This window comes from Macrotis lagotis, chromosome 5 (assembly GCF_037893015.1).
Source record: "Macrotis lagotis isolate mMagLag1 chromosome 5, bilby.v1.9.chrom.fasta, whole genome shotgun sequence".
Classification (NCBI taxonomy): domain Eukaryota; kingdom Metazoa; phylum Chordata; class Mammalia; order Peramelemorphia; family Peramelidae; genus Macrotis; species Macrotis lagotis.
Genome location: NC_133662.1, coordinates 14427653 through 14445693, shown reverse-complemented (window position 1 = coordinate 14445693; position 18041 = coordinate 14427653). Strand labels below are relative to the sequence as shown.

The window sequence follows — 18041 nt, the reverse complement described above, 5'->3', positions numbered from 1 at the left end:
CTGCTCAAATCCTCTTGGGATAGCAGCAGTTGTTGGACCCTGACCAGGTGCCTGCCTCTTCCCAGACCTTGGTAGACAGGGTATGGGAAGAAGCCTCAACTTATTACTGACCCATCCCTTGCAGATCCATAATTTTCCCCCCTTCAAATAGGAAGAATAGGAATTGAATGGTGAGATCTAATTAAACTTCTGATTTTCAATAACCTTTTTTCTCTGGTGCCTCATATTAAAACAACAAGGTGTCATCATTGTCATTTGCTTCTGAAAATAATTTTCTTCTGAACCATCATTCCCACCTGTACTATACTTGTCCCTGTATCATCATTCACAACTGGATCATCATTCATCCCTGGATCATCATTCACACCTCTATCATCATTTGCATCTGTACATTATTTATACCTGAGTCATCATTACAAAGCTACCCTGAGAGAATAAACCTCTCTCATTACATTTCATGACACCCAGGGTTCAGGTTAATGTAAGGATCAGGATTGAACCCAGAGTTTGTTTCTGATTTCCAGTACAGTGCCCTTTTGACAATGATAAACTGCCTCTTTTTCCTGGACCACTAAAGGAAAGTTAAGGGGGCTGAGACTCAAATAGACTCAAATTTTTGTTTTATGAAAATTTGATGGAGCCAAAGAACTAATAGCAAGCAGAGCTATGGTAGCAAAGCCTCCAGCTGTCCCCAGGTTAGGAGCAAAAGAGATTGAAGAGATCTTCAACCAATTTAGGAACTTCTGATATGGGAAGAGCTCTATCTTGCAATACAAGACTTTGTGTAGAAGTGGGTATGATGGTAGAAGAAATTCACATACTTGGAAAGGAGGATGATACAGTTCTGGGCCCTTCGGCCATCAATGACTGAGAGTTCTTTGACTTTTCTTGTGGTCAGGTAGAGATCTTCAGTGGAGCCCATCTCTTTCTGCAATCAAGTATGGAAGAGGTTCAGTACTTGCTTCTTCTTGACCTCCCTAGAAACCCAGGATACTCCCTGTCTAACCTCAGAATATTTGCCACCAAGGAGGCAGGGAAGATCATAAGATCTCAGAGGTCACCTAGTCTAACCCCCTCATTTTATGGATGAGGAACCTGAGACCAGGGAGGTTAAGTAATTTGCCAAGAGTCACACAGGTAGTAAATCCCAGAGACAGGATTTGAACATAAGCCTTCTGATTGCAGAGCCATGCTTTTAAAAAAATGAGTTGATATAGACAGCTAGGTGGATAGAGCTCTGGCCCTGGAGTCAGGAAGAACTGAGTTCAAATGTGACCTCAGACACTTACTAGCTGTGTGACTCTAGGAAAGTCACTTAACCCCAATTTTCTCCATAAAAAGAAAAGGAAAAAGAAAGGTTGATATTAAAACCTGCTTTTGCAGATAGAAATTGGAATGAAACATGAAGAATTGTTTTACTTTCTGGATTAAGATGTCAGAATGAGATGGAGGACTATGTACCAGCTCTTCCTGATTGGGATAGAGAAGTTAGGCTATGGGAATGTCCAGCTTAGGAGAATCTGACTACTAAAACTTGGGGCAGTAACAGAGCATACTGTCCCTTTTATCATATCAGTGTAGCTCCAGGCACAGGGACCTGGAGTCATGAGGACCCGAGTTCAATTGCAGACTCCACTTACTAGCTGTGTGACCCTGGGCAAGTCATCTAACACTGTTTGCCTCAGTTTCCTCATCTGTAAAGTGAGCAGAGAAAAAAATGGCAAACTATTCCAAGTCTTTGCAAAGAAAATCCCAAATTGGGTCCTGTTAGTCACTGCATATGAATAAAACAACTCAGTTTCCTAAGGTGAAGCTGACTGAGAAATGGTCAATGGTTGTCCCCTTCCTGGGTCCTGAGGGCTGTATATTATGTCCATCATATCCAAGAGGAAGGGATCTGAGCAAATGCATGAAAGAAAGGGAACTAGAGGCCACAATATAAGAAGGAAATCTTCAGAGACTCAGAAACACAGTTTCTATTTTCCTGTACTCTCAATGAGGCAAACGATACCCCTGGATTCTCCCTTTGCCTCAAAGTCAAAGAAGAAAGACTTAGTTCTCCTCTGCCAGGCTCATCAAAAGCAAAACAGTTCACCTGACCAGAGCTGAGAAGTTTAAATGTATAGATAATAACCCAAATGCTGCTAGAATCCACCCAAGTATCCCCTTCCATCCCTGCTCTGGAAATTCTCACCTTTTCTCAGTAACTCTATTGGGGTTAGGGTGAATGGGTATTCCTTTTCTTGGGGTTCAAGTAAGTGGAATAGAAACTGGGAGGGGGATAAAAGATAGGGTCTCTAGAGCCCTAAGAGTGACTCACCTGCTTAAAGGAAGGATTAGTTAGCAGGTCCTAGGCAGCAGCCACAGCAAACAAAGAATTAAACATGCAGAACATTAGTTACAGGAATTCTACAGACCCCCGGGGTCCCCGAAACAACAGTATAGAGTCTAGGAACAGCATAAAGACTCTCCAGCATCTGGTTTTCCCCTTCTCCATGCAATCATGAGCTAATAAGATCTCTACACATTTAAGCCAAGCCACTTCTCCAAAATTGAAGAAAGATGTGTTGGAAGGATGTTGGGATTAATTCAACAGTGCAGAGGCACAGAAAATTTAATTGCCCTTCTCTCAATCCCCTACCTCTACTCCAAGGAAGTCACTTTTGGGTGACTGAGGTAAAAATCCAGAGCTCAGACTCACTCTCATCACAAATGAATGCCTATTGTTCTTTCTTCCAGTAATGTCTCATTAGAAATAAAACAGACCCGCTTCCTACTCCAGTTAATTTTTTAACCAAAAGATGTAAAACTAACTTGAAAAATAAGTAAAAATTGTGGTCATTGCAACAGAGGAAAGAAAAGCCTTCTCATTCTTTATTCCCTCCCTTTCTAGAAGGAAAGAGTTACACATTCCTTACAATCATCCTAAAAGTTAGGCAGTATAGGTACAATTCATTCTGTTTTATAGATGAGTCCCAAAGAAGCATGGGATTTGTCTGAGGTCAACAAATGTAAGCATTCGAACCCAGAAGTTGTTTCTGGTTTTTAATTCGGTGCCCTTTCCACAACATTACCTAAAATCACTTTTCCTTAGACCACTAAAAGAAAGTTAAATGAGTCAAGACTGAAGTAACATCTTTTATTAATAGAAATTTTGATGGAGTTAAAGAATTCAGTAGCAGGCAGAGCTGTGGTCACCAAGTCCCCAGTTGTATCCTCATCTTGGACAGCTTTTCAACCTAAGCTAGGGACAAAAGAGGGTCAGGGAAAAAGCTACCCCTTTTGAGCCTAAATCAGAGGGACAGTTGGGGAGTTTGAGGGTCAAAGACTTGGCTTCCCACTTGATTGCAGGAATTTGAGTGGATCCTGCTCCCAGATTGGGGGACTAAATGAACAGGCTCAAGAGACCCTTCCTAACCTTGATCTAGTAAAATGACCAAGAATTCCATTCTCAACTCATCCAGCTGGGACTGAGGTCACAGGAATGGCTATGCTCATAAATTCAGTGGCATATCTGATATTACTTTGTTTTTAGATGTACTTAGGAAGGAAATAAGCAATAATTATAAATGATTACTATGGGCCAGGCACTTGACATTATCTCACTTTATCCTCACAACAACCCTAGGAGGTAAGCACTGTTAGTCTTCCCATTTTACAGATAAGGATATTGAAAGGAAGTCAGTCAAGAGACTTGTCTGGGAGAAATTCAATCCTAGAGCTATATCAACCTTGAGAGAATGGAAGTATGGTCCTGGCAATAGAATTTCTGCTTCCTGGGGATCAGACTAGCTAAGAAAAAAGACTATCACCAGTAATCGCTTGATGATAGATTCTCTGGCCATGATAATGCCATGAAACAAAGGAAAATATGAAACATCTCCATCCAATGTAACTCACTTCTCCTTTCTTTAGTACCAATAGCAGAAGGATAGAAAAAGACATGGGATATTTTATCAATGATCTCAGCAAAGTCATAGAATTCTATAGTCTGTAAACTATACAAAAGCATTAAATTTGCCATTGGTACTCTAAATCTTTGTCCAATGACTGAGACAGTGGACACATTTTTGGAATGATTGCATGGCATCAATATTGATGTGCTCAGTATAAAAGAAACCAAAAGAAAGAAACAAGTTGCAATGAAATGGAAAGATAGTATACAAAATTCTCTGTTAGGTGGTTCCAGGGGTTCAGTGCTTTAGACCTGAAATCAGAAAAACCTGAATTCAAAACCAGCTTCAAACACTCACTAGCTGTATGATCCTGGATAAATCAGTTAATCTCTCCTTCAGTTTCCTCAAATATAAAATGAGGATAATAATAGTAGTACCTTCCTCCTAGAATTGGTGTAAGGATCAAATGAGATAATTGTAAAAGCACTTAGCAAAGTAAATGGCATGTATTAGGTGCTTAACAAAATCTTACTCTCTTCCCTTCCTTAATTTATTATTAATTTAGAAAGTCAAATGTAAGAGCTCATTTTATTGTGTATCCAAAGAAAACAAGAAATATTCTAATGTGGTATTTGATCAGTGATGAGGATAAATATTTGTAAGGGGGAAAACAAACTGATCATGAAAATAATTGATTGCTATGTGTTGACACTGGCTACAGCAGCCAAGGTACAAACCCCCCTTTTCTCAGTGTGCTCCCCACCACCTCCAAGTCTCTGCCTCCCAGGTCCTAGCTCTTTTCCTTCACATGTGCCTCGATATCTCTACAGTGTCAAGATCATAATAAGATCCACTCCACTTATGGGTTTGTTGTGAAGAATCACAACAAATAATGGTTTTAAAATATCATCAGAAACTTAAATAAAAAGGAGTGTTTGTGTGCGCATGTATATGTGTGTGCATGTATGTGTATATGTGTCTGAATCTGTGTGTTTGTGTCTCCCTTCCCAAACCCCAAGAAAGACCAATGTCAGGAAAAAGTTCAACCACTTCTCTTCAGATCCTGGGGATTGGGGATTCCACACATTTAACATGCATAGGAAATAGAATCATCTCACCTTACACACATAACCCTGCCAAATTCCTCTCCCTGGCACCAAATTTGGCAGGCTTATGAAAGGAATGGAAAGAGCAGGTGGGAGGCTATCAGGATAAAGTAGTCAGCTCAGAGGTAAGAGGAAAACACAGCAAGGAGCAGATGGCACATATAAGACCTCACCTGATGCCTCTGATAGGCTGAGAACATTTTTTCTAAGTCTTCCAAGTCTAAGACTCGAAATACTTGAAGATCATCAATCTCATTCCATACTGTATCAGAGATTCGTTCCTAAAATATACAGTAGAGAGAACAAGACCCTGTGGTTAAACCTTTTTCATATTTTTAATTTTTTAATTCCAAATTCTCTCCCTCCAATACCCATTAAGCTGAAATTACATTCCCTCATCTTACAAAGTTTTTCCACAACTCTCTCACCCTCTTTCTGCCACCATCTTTAGGGAAACCTCCTGCCAACCCCTCAGAACAAGATAGTTTCCTCTACATTTCTGTCTCCTTCCTAAACCTACTCTCCTTTCCTATATGAAGAATTAATAATCCAAGAGGTATAATAACCAACACTTCCTGAAAATTATTTGGAGAGAGAAGAGATGAATACCATTCCTCCAGGCACTCTGCTAAGGGTTGGGATAAACTGATGGTTAGATTCAGACTCCTGCCTATTCTAAATCCCTTCTTCTCTCATCTTTCCTTATGTTTCCCCTACATCCCCTGGATATACATCCATGATTACTAATACTAGGGTTTTGGGGGGCTGCATTGATCAACAAAAATGTGTCAAGGACTGCCAAGTTTTTCTGGATAATGTGGACCAGAAGAGTTAAAAAGTTTGGGAGGAATGGAATGGAGCCAGCTGTACCACATCACTAATTGGGGGAATAATTCCTGTGTCCCAGCAAACTGCTTGGGCAAACCCAAAGCATTACTGTAGAGTCAACCCTATAACCCTTTTCATTTCTTCATCTTGGACTTTAATTTCCTCTTCTTCAGTCTTAAAATGTAAAAAATCTTCTAAAGGGCTGATTAGCCAGTTTCCTGCCTTTCAGAACAGGTGTGTCCAAACCCACAGCCCAAGGGCTGCAAGCTGCACTCAAAGCTCATTCATGAGGAACTATTACCTTTTATTATTGTGTTCATTGGTAATATGCATTACAGTGTAGTCAATAATATTAAATTCTATATGTGACCCTTGACAAGTTTTTGTTGAGCAGTGAGATCCAAAAGAGCTAAAAGCTTGGACAACCATGCAGGATAAGTGTCAATCAAGACAGATGCGGTTCTCTCCTAAGGAAACACAGTTTCACACCTCACTCCATCTTTGAAATATCCAGTTTCTATCTGCACACATAGTGAGAAAGGATTGACCAGATAAAGATGTTGATGATGATGATAACAAAGACAACAACATATATCACTTGAAGATTTGCAAGGTACTTCACATATTTTTATCTCATTGCATTCTCACAACAACTTGATAGGATAGATGCTATAAATTATTGCCATTTTACAGATGAAGAAGCAGAATGAGAGAATTAAGTGACTTGCTCAGAATCACACAGCTGATGTCTGAAGCAAAATTTAACTCAGGTCTTTCTTACCCCAAGCTCAGTAGGCTATATACAGCTGCCTTTACAACAACCAGATACTTCCTCACCATCTAGTTGTCTGTTTGATCTCCTAACTTTCTAAGCTAATGGTGAAGGTAGAGGGAATAATTAAGTCCCATCTTTAACTTTCTGGTTAGGGTAAATATTTAAATTCCTGGATCTGTCAGTTCAAGGTCTCTCCTCTTCACCTTTGAACCAAATTGTTACCGATCTGACCAAGCTAAAATGAATTTGAAATAGATGAAAAATGGTCTAGATTTTCAGCATTTTATCTGTTTTTCTCATTCTCATTCTCAGGTAATGTCTTCAGGTGATGCCAGGCTTACATCAAAATAAGCCTGAGAGAAGACTAGTTTTCTCTACCTCCAGGACAAAAGGTTCCAATTCCAAGCTTCTTAAGGGATGACTATGGGTGGGGGCAGGGGAGTATTCTCTCTAAACTACCTTTCATGTTCCTCCTGATCTGACCAAATTTCTTCCATCACTCTTGCTTGATTCATTTTCCTTTGACTACCCCACTGAGAATCCCTTCACACTTTCAGATGTTTCCTGCTCCTTGAAAATTGAATCTTTCACAATTCCCAAAGCTCTGAGCACAGGAAGGGAGACCATCTCTTAGCTTTTCTTCTCCTTCAACATGAATTTATCCTTTCTTTACCTTTCCTGCTTTCTCAGCAAGCTCAGAAAAATGTAACTTACATTTTCATTCAGTTCTATTTTTAAAAACTTGGGAAAAGAAAAGAAAAAATTGGGTTGGGGTGGGGGCAAAGACGGGTTAAGAACATTCCTGTGGCCTTCCCTAGGCTCTGGGACCCTCACTAGGAATGTTGGTCCAGGGAGTCCGGAGCAGCAAGGGGTCTAGGCATCTGGCCAAGCCCAACACAGACACATTCTTATCGAGGCAGAAATAACCATGGATTGTGTGTGTGTGTGTGTGTGTGTGTGTGTGTGTGTGTGTGTGTGTCTGTATGTGTGTGTGGGAGTGGGTGTGGGTGTGGGTGTGTGCTGGGGAAGGGGGATAATTTTCCTGAAATGGGGAAGGGACAGATGGAGGAGGGTGTGGGGGGAAAAAACTCAGCTTTCTCAGGGTCAGGGATCAGAGGGAAAATATGAGGGAGAGCAGAGAGTACAGGAGTGACTAGGACTTAAGTCAGGATGAAAGATGACTGGGAAGGGAAGGGAATGATAGCTGAGGTGGGGAATGGCAATGAAGATTGCTTCAAGGACATGAAACAGGAAACCCTACTACATCTGGACTGCTCTAAGGTACTCTCCATCTAAACTTGATCAAGTTCAGAGAATCAAAACAATTTTAGAAGTGGAAGGCACCACAGCAGCCATCTGGTCCAACCTATAACCCCCCCCCAGAGGAATCCCCAAGACAGAGGTAAGTACTGCCTCTAAAGTCTACCCATTACACATAGACCACTCTAATTATTTGAAAGATTTTGATATCAAGCCTAATTTGCCTCTTTGTAGCTTTTGTTAATTGTTCCTGATTCTGGAACTAAAATGAATCACGTCAACCCTTCAAATCATCTCAACCCTTAAAATACATGTCACGTTGAGTCTTCCCTTCTTAAGGCTAATAGCTATGCCCACTTCTTTCAACCAATTCTCTTATTATATGGACTTAGGGCCCCTTCCCCTTCCTTGTTCCCATCCATCATATAATCTCAAGCTTACCAATGACCTCTCAAAAACATGGCATCCAGGATGGATCACAATACTTCAAATGTTGGTTTAATCAGGGCAGAATATCATTGTTTCTTATTTGTGGAAGCTCTGCTTTACTTAATGCAGCCCAAGATCTTGTGAATATGTACTTTTTCTGAATCACCGCCTTTTTCATGCCCCCCAACACTTCTCATTTTTTACTATATTCTTATTGGTAGCTTCATCAGCACCTATGGGTTTAATTTCTAAGACTAGATAGGTGGCACTGGGTGAGAGGGTCAGATCTCCAGTCATGAAAGGCTGGGTTCAGATCTTACTCCACTTCTTACTGGCTATATATGGGCTTGAACAAATCTTTAACTCATCTGCCTTAGTTTCCTCATTTGAAAAATGGAGATAACATACTTATCTTCCAGGATTGCTATGAAGATGAGACAATCTTTGTAAAGAAATTTGCAAACCTTAGCACATTATATAAATGCAAGCTATTATTATTGTTACTTTCAGCAATGATTCCCAGAACTATATAATCAGGCCTCATTTTTCTCTTGAATTCTAAACTCACACCACCAAAAGTTTGCCTGACATTTCTAACTGTATCTCCTGCAGGTGTTTGTTTCCAATTCAACATGTACAAAAAAGAATTCATTCTCTTTTCTCCTAAAAAATTCCTTTCTTAATTTTCTCACCTTTTACAGAAGCATTTCCCAATTTCTTTTAATTTTGTTGTACTCCCTCTGTCATTTTATTTCCTATTTATTATATATATATATATATATATATATATATTATTTGTGCTCTCTCTCTGTGTATGTGTGTGTGCATATGTTTATATTTGTTTACTTATTGTCCCCCCATTAGATTATAAGCTCCTGAGGACAGGGATCATATTTTGTCTCTTTTTGTATCCCCAAAACTTAAAACAATATCTGACAGGTAGTATGTGCTTAATAAATGTTAATTTTATTGATTGATTCCCTAGTTTCATCAAAGTGCCATAATTCTTCCAGCTATTAAGGTTCACATTATGAATCATATTTAATTCTGTATTCCCCAGCACTCTAAATATCCAATTAGTTGCCAAATCTCATGAATTCTCTCTCCTGAAGACTTCTTACATCCATCCCTTTCTTTCCACATATGTGGCCATGACCCTAATTTAGGCACTCATCACATAGCTCTTGAACTATTGAAATAATCTACTCATTGGTCTTCCTGTCTTAGTTTCTTCCCTCTTAATTCATCTTCCTTATAATCTCCACTATCAAAAACATGCTTCTCTGTTTGACATTTAAATCCCCTAACAACCTGACTTGAATTTCCTTTTCTAGTCTCATACATCACTCCCTTTTATAAACTTTATAGACTTCTTGCTACTCCTCACATATGTCAATTCACATCTTTGGGCCTCTGCATTATCTTTCCTCTCTACCTGGAATAGATTCCCTCTTTTCCTTTTCCTGTTAGAATCTGTCTCTGTCTGTCTATCTCCACCCCCACATCTCTATCACTATTATTTCAATGGCACCCTCCTAATTTTTGTTTTAAATCTCTTTCTTTTACTTCCACATACTATAACCAAGTCCTGATAATTTTTCCTCTGCAATAATTCCCAGAATCAATTTCCATATCATATTTAGTCCAGGACCTTATCACCCCACACCTGTTGCACATGGATTACTTCTACTACCTTTCCCTAGACTAATTCATCCTGTACACAGTTGCCAAAGTAATAGTCTTCAGAAATATTTTCATTTTGTCAGTCATGCTGAAGAACTGGCGGTTACTTCCAAGAATCTACCATCTAAAACCCAGTCTTCTTCAGGTTTAGCAGTCAAGAACACACAGCAGTATGATCTTAATAAAAACCTAGTAATATACAGAGCATACAGAATAATTGCAGTCTAGCTTCTGACTTCATAATTTAACTGAAACTGCTCTCTCTGAAGTTTTTATTTTTGTTTTTATATTTTTTTTGCAAGGCAATGGGGTTAAGTGACTTGCCCAAGGTCACACAGCTAAATAATTATTAAGTATCTGAGACCAGATATGAACTCAGGTTCTCAGGATTCCAGGGCTGGTGCTCTATCCACTGTACCACCTACCTGCCCCATCTCTGGAGTTTATAATGATTCTTTAATTGTCAGATCCAATAGCTTTTTCTCAGTCTTTTTCCTTTTTGACCTCTTGGAAGTATATGACTGATGATCAGCCTTAAGACAAAGTTTTCTTTTTGTACTCCTCATACTTATCCATCCTATCCTTCTCAGTCTCTTGCACCGGACCATCAACCATATCCCAGTCTTATCAAGGTTCTGCTCTAGGCTCTTTTCTTTTCTGTATATGTTCTCCTACTGAATCCATCAACTCTTGTGAATTCAACTACTATTCCTATGCAGATGACTCCTAGATCTGTATATCCATCTATGGGCTCCTTCACTCAAGTACCATATCATGAATTATCTATTTAGCATTTAAAATTAGATATTCCATAGATATATCAAACATTATATTCCCCCCCACTCCCAAGCAAAATTTTCTTCCTAACTTTACTATTTATGCTTGGGGGCAATACCATCCTTCAGTCTCCGAGCCTTGAAAATTTGGACATTCTTAAGAAGTTATTCCCCCTTATCTTCTCCCCTCCACCACCATATTCAGTTACTTGCCACAGAGGCTACATCTATAATATTTATCCCATCTACCCCATCCTTTCTGATTACATGATCATGACTCTAATTCAGAATTTCACTACTTCCTATCTGATCTCTCTTCTACAAGTCTCTCACCTTGCTAATCTATCTTCCATTTGATTTTAAATTAAGTAAAGTACTGGTCTGATCATGTTATGTCTCTGCTCAAGAAATTCTAGTGGCTCTCTACTATCTTTAGGATAAAATAAAAACTTTTCTTTGGCATTTAAAAATCTTATATCTCCAGCTCAGTGCCTAATAAGTAAAATGTAATTAACAAATTATTTTTGAATGAATAAATAATAAAAGATCAAATCCTGGTAAAGATTTCTTAGTGATGAAAAGATCAAAGAGCTCTGGGTTATTGTTCAACTATTTCAATCGATGATAAATATAACATAATTTCAGTAGAACCAAAGGAATTAAATAATCTTTTGGAGTTTATTCTCATGAAAATTACCAAGTGTGGCATTTCTTACAAGAATAATAATCATTTATATACATATATATATAATAACATATATAAAATAAAACTTTAATATTTACAAAGTACTTTCTTCACATTTATGTTTAAACAATAAATGCAATGAGATATAATACTTTTCTATATTCAAATGAGATGATATCTGTAAAGTGCTTAGAATAGTTCCTGGCACACAGCAGGCACTTAATAAATGCTTATTCTCTTCCCTATTCCCTTATGTGTATTAAATAATTGACCATTTACTGGCTTGTGACATCTCAAATATCTTCAAATATAGAACCAGATATGATTTTATCAGTGTAAATTCCATTAAAGAAGAGGTTGCTGCACCCTAAGGAGCCTGGACTTTTCCAGTTGCCTTGCAACTGAAAAATTCCATATGTATTAGCTTCCCCATAAAAATGTGAGTTTCTTCGAAGCAGGGTTTTGAAACATAACATAACATTGTTCATTTAGCCCAGTGCTTTGCACATATTAATCACTTAAATATCTTATTCATTCATCCATTTGGCACAGTGGATAGAGCACTGGCCTTGGAATTAGGGGGACAGAAGTTTGAATCCAGTCTCTGAGAGTTATTAGCTGTGTAACCTTAGGCAAGTCACTTAACCCTGATTGCTCAGAATCCAGGGCCATCTCCAGGCATTCTGATTTCATATCTGGCTACTGGACCCAGATGGCTCTGAAGGAGAAAGTGAGCCTGGAGACATACTATAGCACCCCTTCACTCCAATCCAATTCATGTGTTGCCATGGCATTACCTCCCTGATGTTGTGGTCTTCTTCAAAAATGAAGGACAAACATTATTTGTTGCCTTGTAATTGCTATTTAACTCTGCATGTATATGGTCAATATAAATGTGCCTTGTTTTTAAGGTGACATCATTTAAATATTAGTAATTTAGTTTTTATGAATGTGAGCCACAATAAATAATATGTCTGGTAAGGAAAGGTGAATTTATTCTTACAGCTGTCTCTAACATGCTCCCCTTCCAGTCTGGCCATCGTACTCATGCTCTATTTACAGGAACCTTGGTCTCTGGCCCTGCCTTTGTTAGGTGAGTTTTTATCTTTCCTGCAACTAGACCTCCAGATTATTTTCTCAGATACTCAACATTAAGTCCCCTCACCACTTTCTAGCCATTCTCTTTTCTTCTCCTATTAGAATTGTCTCCCCTTATTAGAATATGAACTCTAATAGAGCAGGTACTGACTTATTTGTGTGTATTTGCATCTCCAGGACTTAGCACAGTAAAGGCTTTAAAATGTTTTGTTCAAAAACTCTCATTCTTTGCAGATAACATGATGGTCTACCTAAAGAATCCCAAGAAACCATCCAAAAAACTACTGGAAACAATTAGCAATTTTAGCAAAGTTGCTGGATATAAAATAAACCCTCATAAATCCTCAACTTTTCTATATATGACTAGCAAGATAGAGCAGGAAGAGCTAGAAAGATAAATTCCATTCAAAGTACCCTCAGACAATATAAAATACCTGGGACTCTATTTGCCAAGACAGACTCAGAAACTTTTTGAAAACAATTAAAAAACATTTCTCACACAAATTAAGTCAGATTTAAATAACTGGGCAAATATCAATTTCTTGTGGATAGGTAGAACTAATATGATAAAAATGACAATTCTACCAAAACTAAACTACCTATTTTAGTGCCCTACCAATCAAAATTCCAAAAAAATTACTTTAATGAGTTAGGAAAAACTTGTAAGTAAATTCATATGGAGAAATAAAAACTCAAGAATTTCCAGGGAGTTAATGAAAAAAGTGCAAAAGAAGGGGGCTTAGCCCTACCTGATCTAAAATTATATTATAAAGCAACAGTCATCAAAACTGTCTGGTATTGGCTAAGAAATAGAGAGGTGACCAGTGGAATAGACTAGGTGCAATAGCAGGAAACGATTATAGTAATCTGTTCTTTGATAAACCCAAAGAGTCCAACTATCAGGATAAAAACTCTCTCTTTGATAAAAACTTCTGGGAAAATTGGAAGTTAGTATGGAAGAAACTTAGAGTAGACCAACACCTCGCACTCTTAACCAAGATAAGATCCAAATGGATAAAAGATTTAGACATAAAAAAACAATACTAGAAGCAAATTAGAAAATCAAGGACTAGTTTACCTGTCAGATCTATGGAAAGGGGAGCAGTTTATGACTAAGAAAGAGATGGAGAACATCATCAAAAACAAACTAGATGATTTCAATTACATTAAATTAAAAAGCTTTTGCACAGATAAAACCACTGTAACCAAGATCAAAAAGAAATGTAGTAAACTGGGAAACAATCTTTACAACTAATGATTCTGACAAAGGACTCATCTCTAAAATATACAGAGAATTCAGTTATATTTAAAAAAAAGCCATTCCCCAGTTGACAAATGGTCAAAGGATATGCAAAGGCAATTTACAGATGAGGAGATCAAAGCAATCCATAGTCACATGAAAAATTGCTCTAAATCATTAATTATTAGAGAAATGCAAATAACTCTGAGGTACCACCTCACACCTCTCAGACTGGCCAATATGACCAGAAAGGATGATGATCATTGTTGGAAGGGTTGTGGGAAATCTGGGACACTATTACACTGTTGGTGGAGCTGTGAACTCATCCAACCTTTCTGGAGAGAAATTTGGAACTACACTCAAAGGGCAACAAAAATTGCATACCCTTTGATCCAGCAATACCAATACTGGGTCTATGCCCTGAAGAGATGATGAAAAAGGGCAAAAACATCACTTATATAAAAATATTCATAGCAGCCCTGTTTGTGGTGGCAAAGAATTGGAAATCAAGTAAATGTCCTTCAATTGGGGAATGGCTTAACAAACTGTGGTATATGTTTGTCATGGAACACTATTGTTCTATTCCAAACCAGGAGGGACGGGAATTCAGGGAAGCCTTGAGGGATTTGCATGAACATATGCTAAGTGAGATGAGCAGAACCAGAAAAACACTGTATACCCTAACAGCAACATGGGAGTGATGATCAACCTTGATGGACTTGCTCATTCCATCAGTGCAACAATCAGGTACAATTTTGGGCTGTCTGCAATGGAGAATACCATCTGTATCCAGATAAAGAACCATGGAGTTTGAACAAAGTTCAAGGACTGTTCCCTTTAATTAAAAAAAACCTGATATCTTATTGTCTGATCTTGTTATCTCTTATACTTTTTGTTTCTTCCTTAAGGATATGATTTCTCTCTCATCACACTCAATTTGGATCAAGTTACAACATGGAAACAGTGTAAAGACTGACAAATTGCTTTCTGTGGGGGGTGGGGGGAGGGAAGTAAGATTGGGGGGAAAATTATAAAACTCAAAATAAATAAAATCTTTAATAAAATAAAAAAATGTTTTGTTCAGTTCTGCTGGTCATAGGATGTAGTTTATTTTCTCATCCATCAACAACTATCTCTCATTTGTTACAGAATTGGAATTAGACATCATAAAATCATAGATTTAGTATCATCTATTATCACACTCACATTGTACAATTGAGGAAACTGAGGCCCAGAGAGTTAAATTGACCTAAAGTCACATTAAATTGTAAGTTGTAAATAACAAAAGCCAAGAGTTGAACTGAAAATCCAGTATTCCTTCTACTACACAAAGATGATTATGAGAGATACTTTTCCTAAATTTTAGAAATTTTCTTATTATTGTATTTTATTTACAAACTTAAGAGTAGAAGGAGTTCAATTATTAACTACTTCAGTTTTTTAAATACATATAGGTATTTATTAAATACAGGGTATTCCTTTATGCATTGTCTGTCCTATTAAATTACTTATATGGATAAGATGACTTCATCTCATCCATTCTCCTCAGTGACCAGAGGAAAAAGACAGTTGAAGAATTGTAGTCATTTGCTCAAGTCATCTAGCCAGTTATTGACAGCTTAAGTACTAGACTCAGGTTTCCTGGCTCCTAGTCCAGTATTTTTATGAGACAATAACCCCCTTGTGGGGAAGGACCATTTATTCTTTTTTATACTGTACTTTTTTTAGCAACTAATGTAACCTTACATACAATCAGTGCTTAATAATATCTATTGAATGACTTAAAATTAACAAATCTCAGTAAATAGCTGAGCATTTTATTCTCCTCATCTGTAAATATCTTCTATAAATGTTCTCTAAGAATTCCTTCCAGTTTCAAAATTTTGTGATTTTATGATCTGTTTATGCTGGTGGCCAGACTACTTGCTTTCTTTTAGGGACATTCAATTCTCCATCTGTAACTGATTACTACTTTGATTCAGTGGCAGCTTTCTTAAATAAAGAGGGCCCAAACTTGCCTGGGGTAAATACGGCTTTGTCTAGGTCACTAACAACCTGTGAGGTATGCTCCCTTTCCTGGCAGTTGCTGTCTCTATGATCCTCCACCTCTCCAGTATAGATTGTCCAGGAGATAGCTGTCCCCACTAACCATACACATTCATAATACTATAATAAAATAGTCTCCCTGGCCATTCAACCCACTCATCAGGTCATCCTCTACACATACCCTCCCTTCTCACCCCAGTTGTTTTTGCTGCAAGTGAAAACATTCCTAGTTATAAATGCGGGTATAAGGTACAACACAATTACGAATATATACCAATGGATTTTAGGTAATGGTCATCATTAGTTTCAGCTATTAGCAACCACTAGTTAAATGATAATATGTATTCAGTTATTTGCAACTATTCATTGTATATTCATTGTATATTTATGGGCAGTCAATTGTAATTCCCTATTCTGAGGATGTAACTGAAAGTCATCTAAAGTCACTCATCATTAAATTGTGAGTTCCTGGAGGGTAGGAACATGCTTTTAAAGTTCCCAGCATTTAGTATTTGTTAGACAGTAAATCCTTAATAAATGTTTTTTGACCAAAGGACTCAATTCTATTAATTGTTTCTAGATCTTAAATGGAGCAGAGAAGCGTCCCTTTTCTTCTTATGTGGATTGAAGACATTTATAAAGAGTTCATAATGGGGAGAAAATAACCAAGATGGTAAGATAGGGGTGTAAGGGGAGGGGATTGGGGGTGTGTGTGTAAGAATATGGGTGGGTGTTTGTGTCTATCAAAGAAATGAATGAGGGGCAGCTAGGTGGTGGATTGAATAGAGTTCCACACTAGAGTCAGGAGGACCTGAATTCAAATCCGGTATCAGACACTTGATGCTTTACTAGTTGGTGATTTTGGGTGAGTCACTTAACCCCATTGTCCCACAAGGTAAAAAAAGAAAGAAATGACTGGAATATCAACTCATGATTTCCAGCTGAAAAGTGAGTTAGATGTGCTGAATCTTTGTAGACACAGTTGGGTATTATTATTAATAAAAAGTGAACTGCTGGAGACTTTCAAACAATCCACCACATTACTGACAACAGTATTGCCTCTAGAATGATAGAAAGTACTTAATAAATGTTTATTGACTATTATTTCTCTACTATTCTCTTAGTAAGAATTCTCCATTTGCAATTATATTTCATTCTCCTGATAAGTATTAGTCATTTCATGTCTAAAACGTGTATTCCTTGCTTATTCTTCACCTGAGACTGCAAACAAATTAACTTCCCTACTCAGGAAGCTCTCTTTCCTTTTCTCCATGTGTATCACCTACTTAAAAGTCAAATTTAAACTTAGTGCCCCATAGGACATGTTCTCTAATTAACTCACCAAGCTCTGATTATATTATTCCTTGTCCTGTTAGAACCTAATCATTTAATTTTCGCTATAGTATTTTTCTCTTGTTTCTATTTTGCTTTGCTAATAATTTTCTTAAGTCTTTCTCATGTATCATAACACCCCAGTTAAGGGGACAGCTCAAAATAATACTTCCTCTTCCCTTCATATCCCCTCAAAACACCTGATTCAGGCCTCTGCAGACTGTGGATATTCAATGAATAAGTTTTCAGGGTAAAGTATACAATAGTAATTCAGGACCCTTTGCTCACCTCATTCAACTTTACCCAGTTGAAAGACTTTAGAGGATGGGAAGGCTGTGGGACACACTTCTTCCTGAGGGTGGTGCAGCTGCTAGAGAGAGAGGCTAGAGAAGGGGGCATCCCCATGCCAAAGCAAGGGGGTGCCCCTGGAGGAGGGGGAGGTCCACCAGGTGGAAGAGGTGGGGGTGGGGGTGGAGGGTTGCAGGAAAAAGGCAGAGGAGGTGGGGGTGGAGGTAAATCAGTGGAGTTCTTAGGGGATGGGAGGGAGAAGGGGCCTCCTGGAGGAGGAGGGGGAGACACAGCACCCGTGGGCTGAAAGACAAAAGGTAATCAAAATAACCATCAGCAGTATTCATGACCCTCCTAACTTCACTTCTGCCTTTGCATCTCTTACTCACTCCCATCTATAACTTTATACCCACCCTTTCATCATTTTCTTTCTTTTCTCTTTAAACCTTGACCTTACTCCTGCATTCACCCTTACTCTCACATCTCTCTTTAGAGATCCAACAAATACCCACATACCCAAAGACAGGCACATCTATAAACACAGATATAGGATATTCATAGTTAAAGAGTCACAGCCTAATATGAAGTTGTATATATTC

General features: G+C 38.1%; 1 protein-coding gene across 3 annotated transcripts in view; it reads right to left on the bottom strand.

The window, feature by feature from the left end:
- Positions 1-18041, bottom strand: part of DAAM2 (dishevelled associated activator of morphogenesis 2) — a 146443-nt gene that overhangs the window by 18695 nt on the left and 109707 nt on the right. For 2 of the 3 annotated variants that reach the window (XM_074236857.1, XM_074236856.1), the window contains exons 14-17: positions 17443-17745; positions 5176-5283; positions 2321-2350; positions 822-928 (exon numbers count right to left, since the gene is read on the bottom strand). In XM_074236857.1, the coding sequence (XP_074092958.1) occupies positions 822-928; positions 2321-2350; positions 5176-5283; positions 17443-17745 (548 nt within the window). The remainder of the gene's footprint in view (positions 1-821; positions 929-2320; positions 2351-5175; positions 5284-17442; positions 17746-18041) is intronic. The other variant, XM_074236858.1, reaches the window with a different exon arrangement.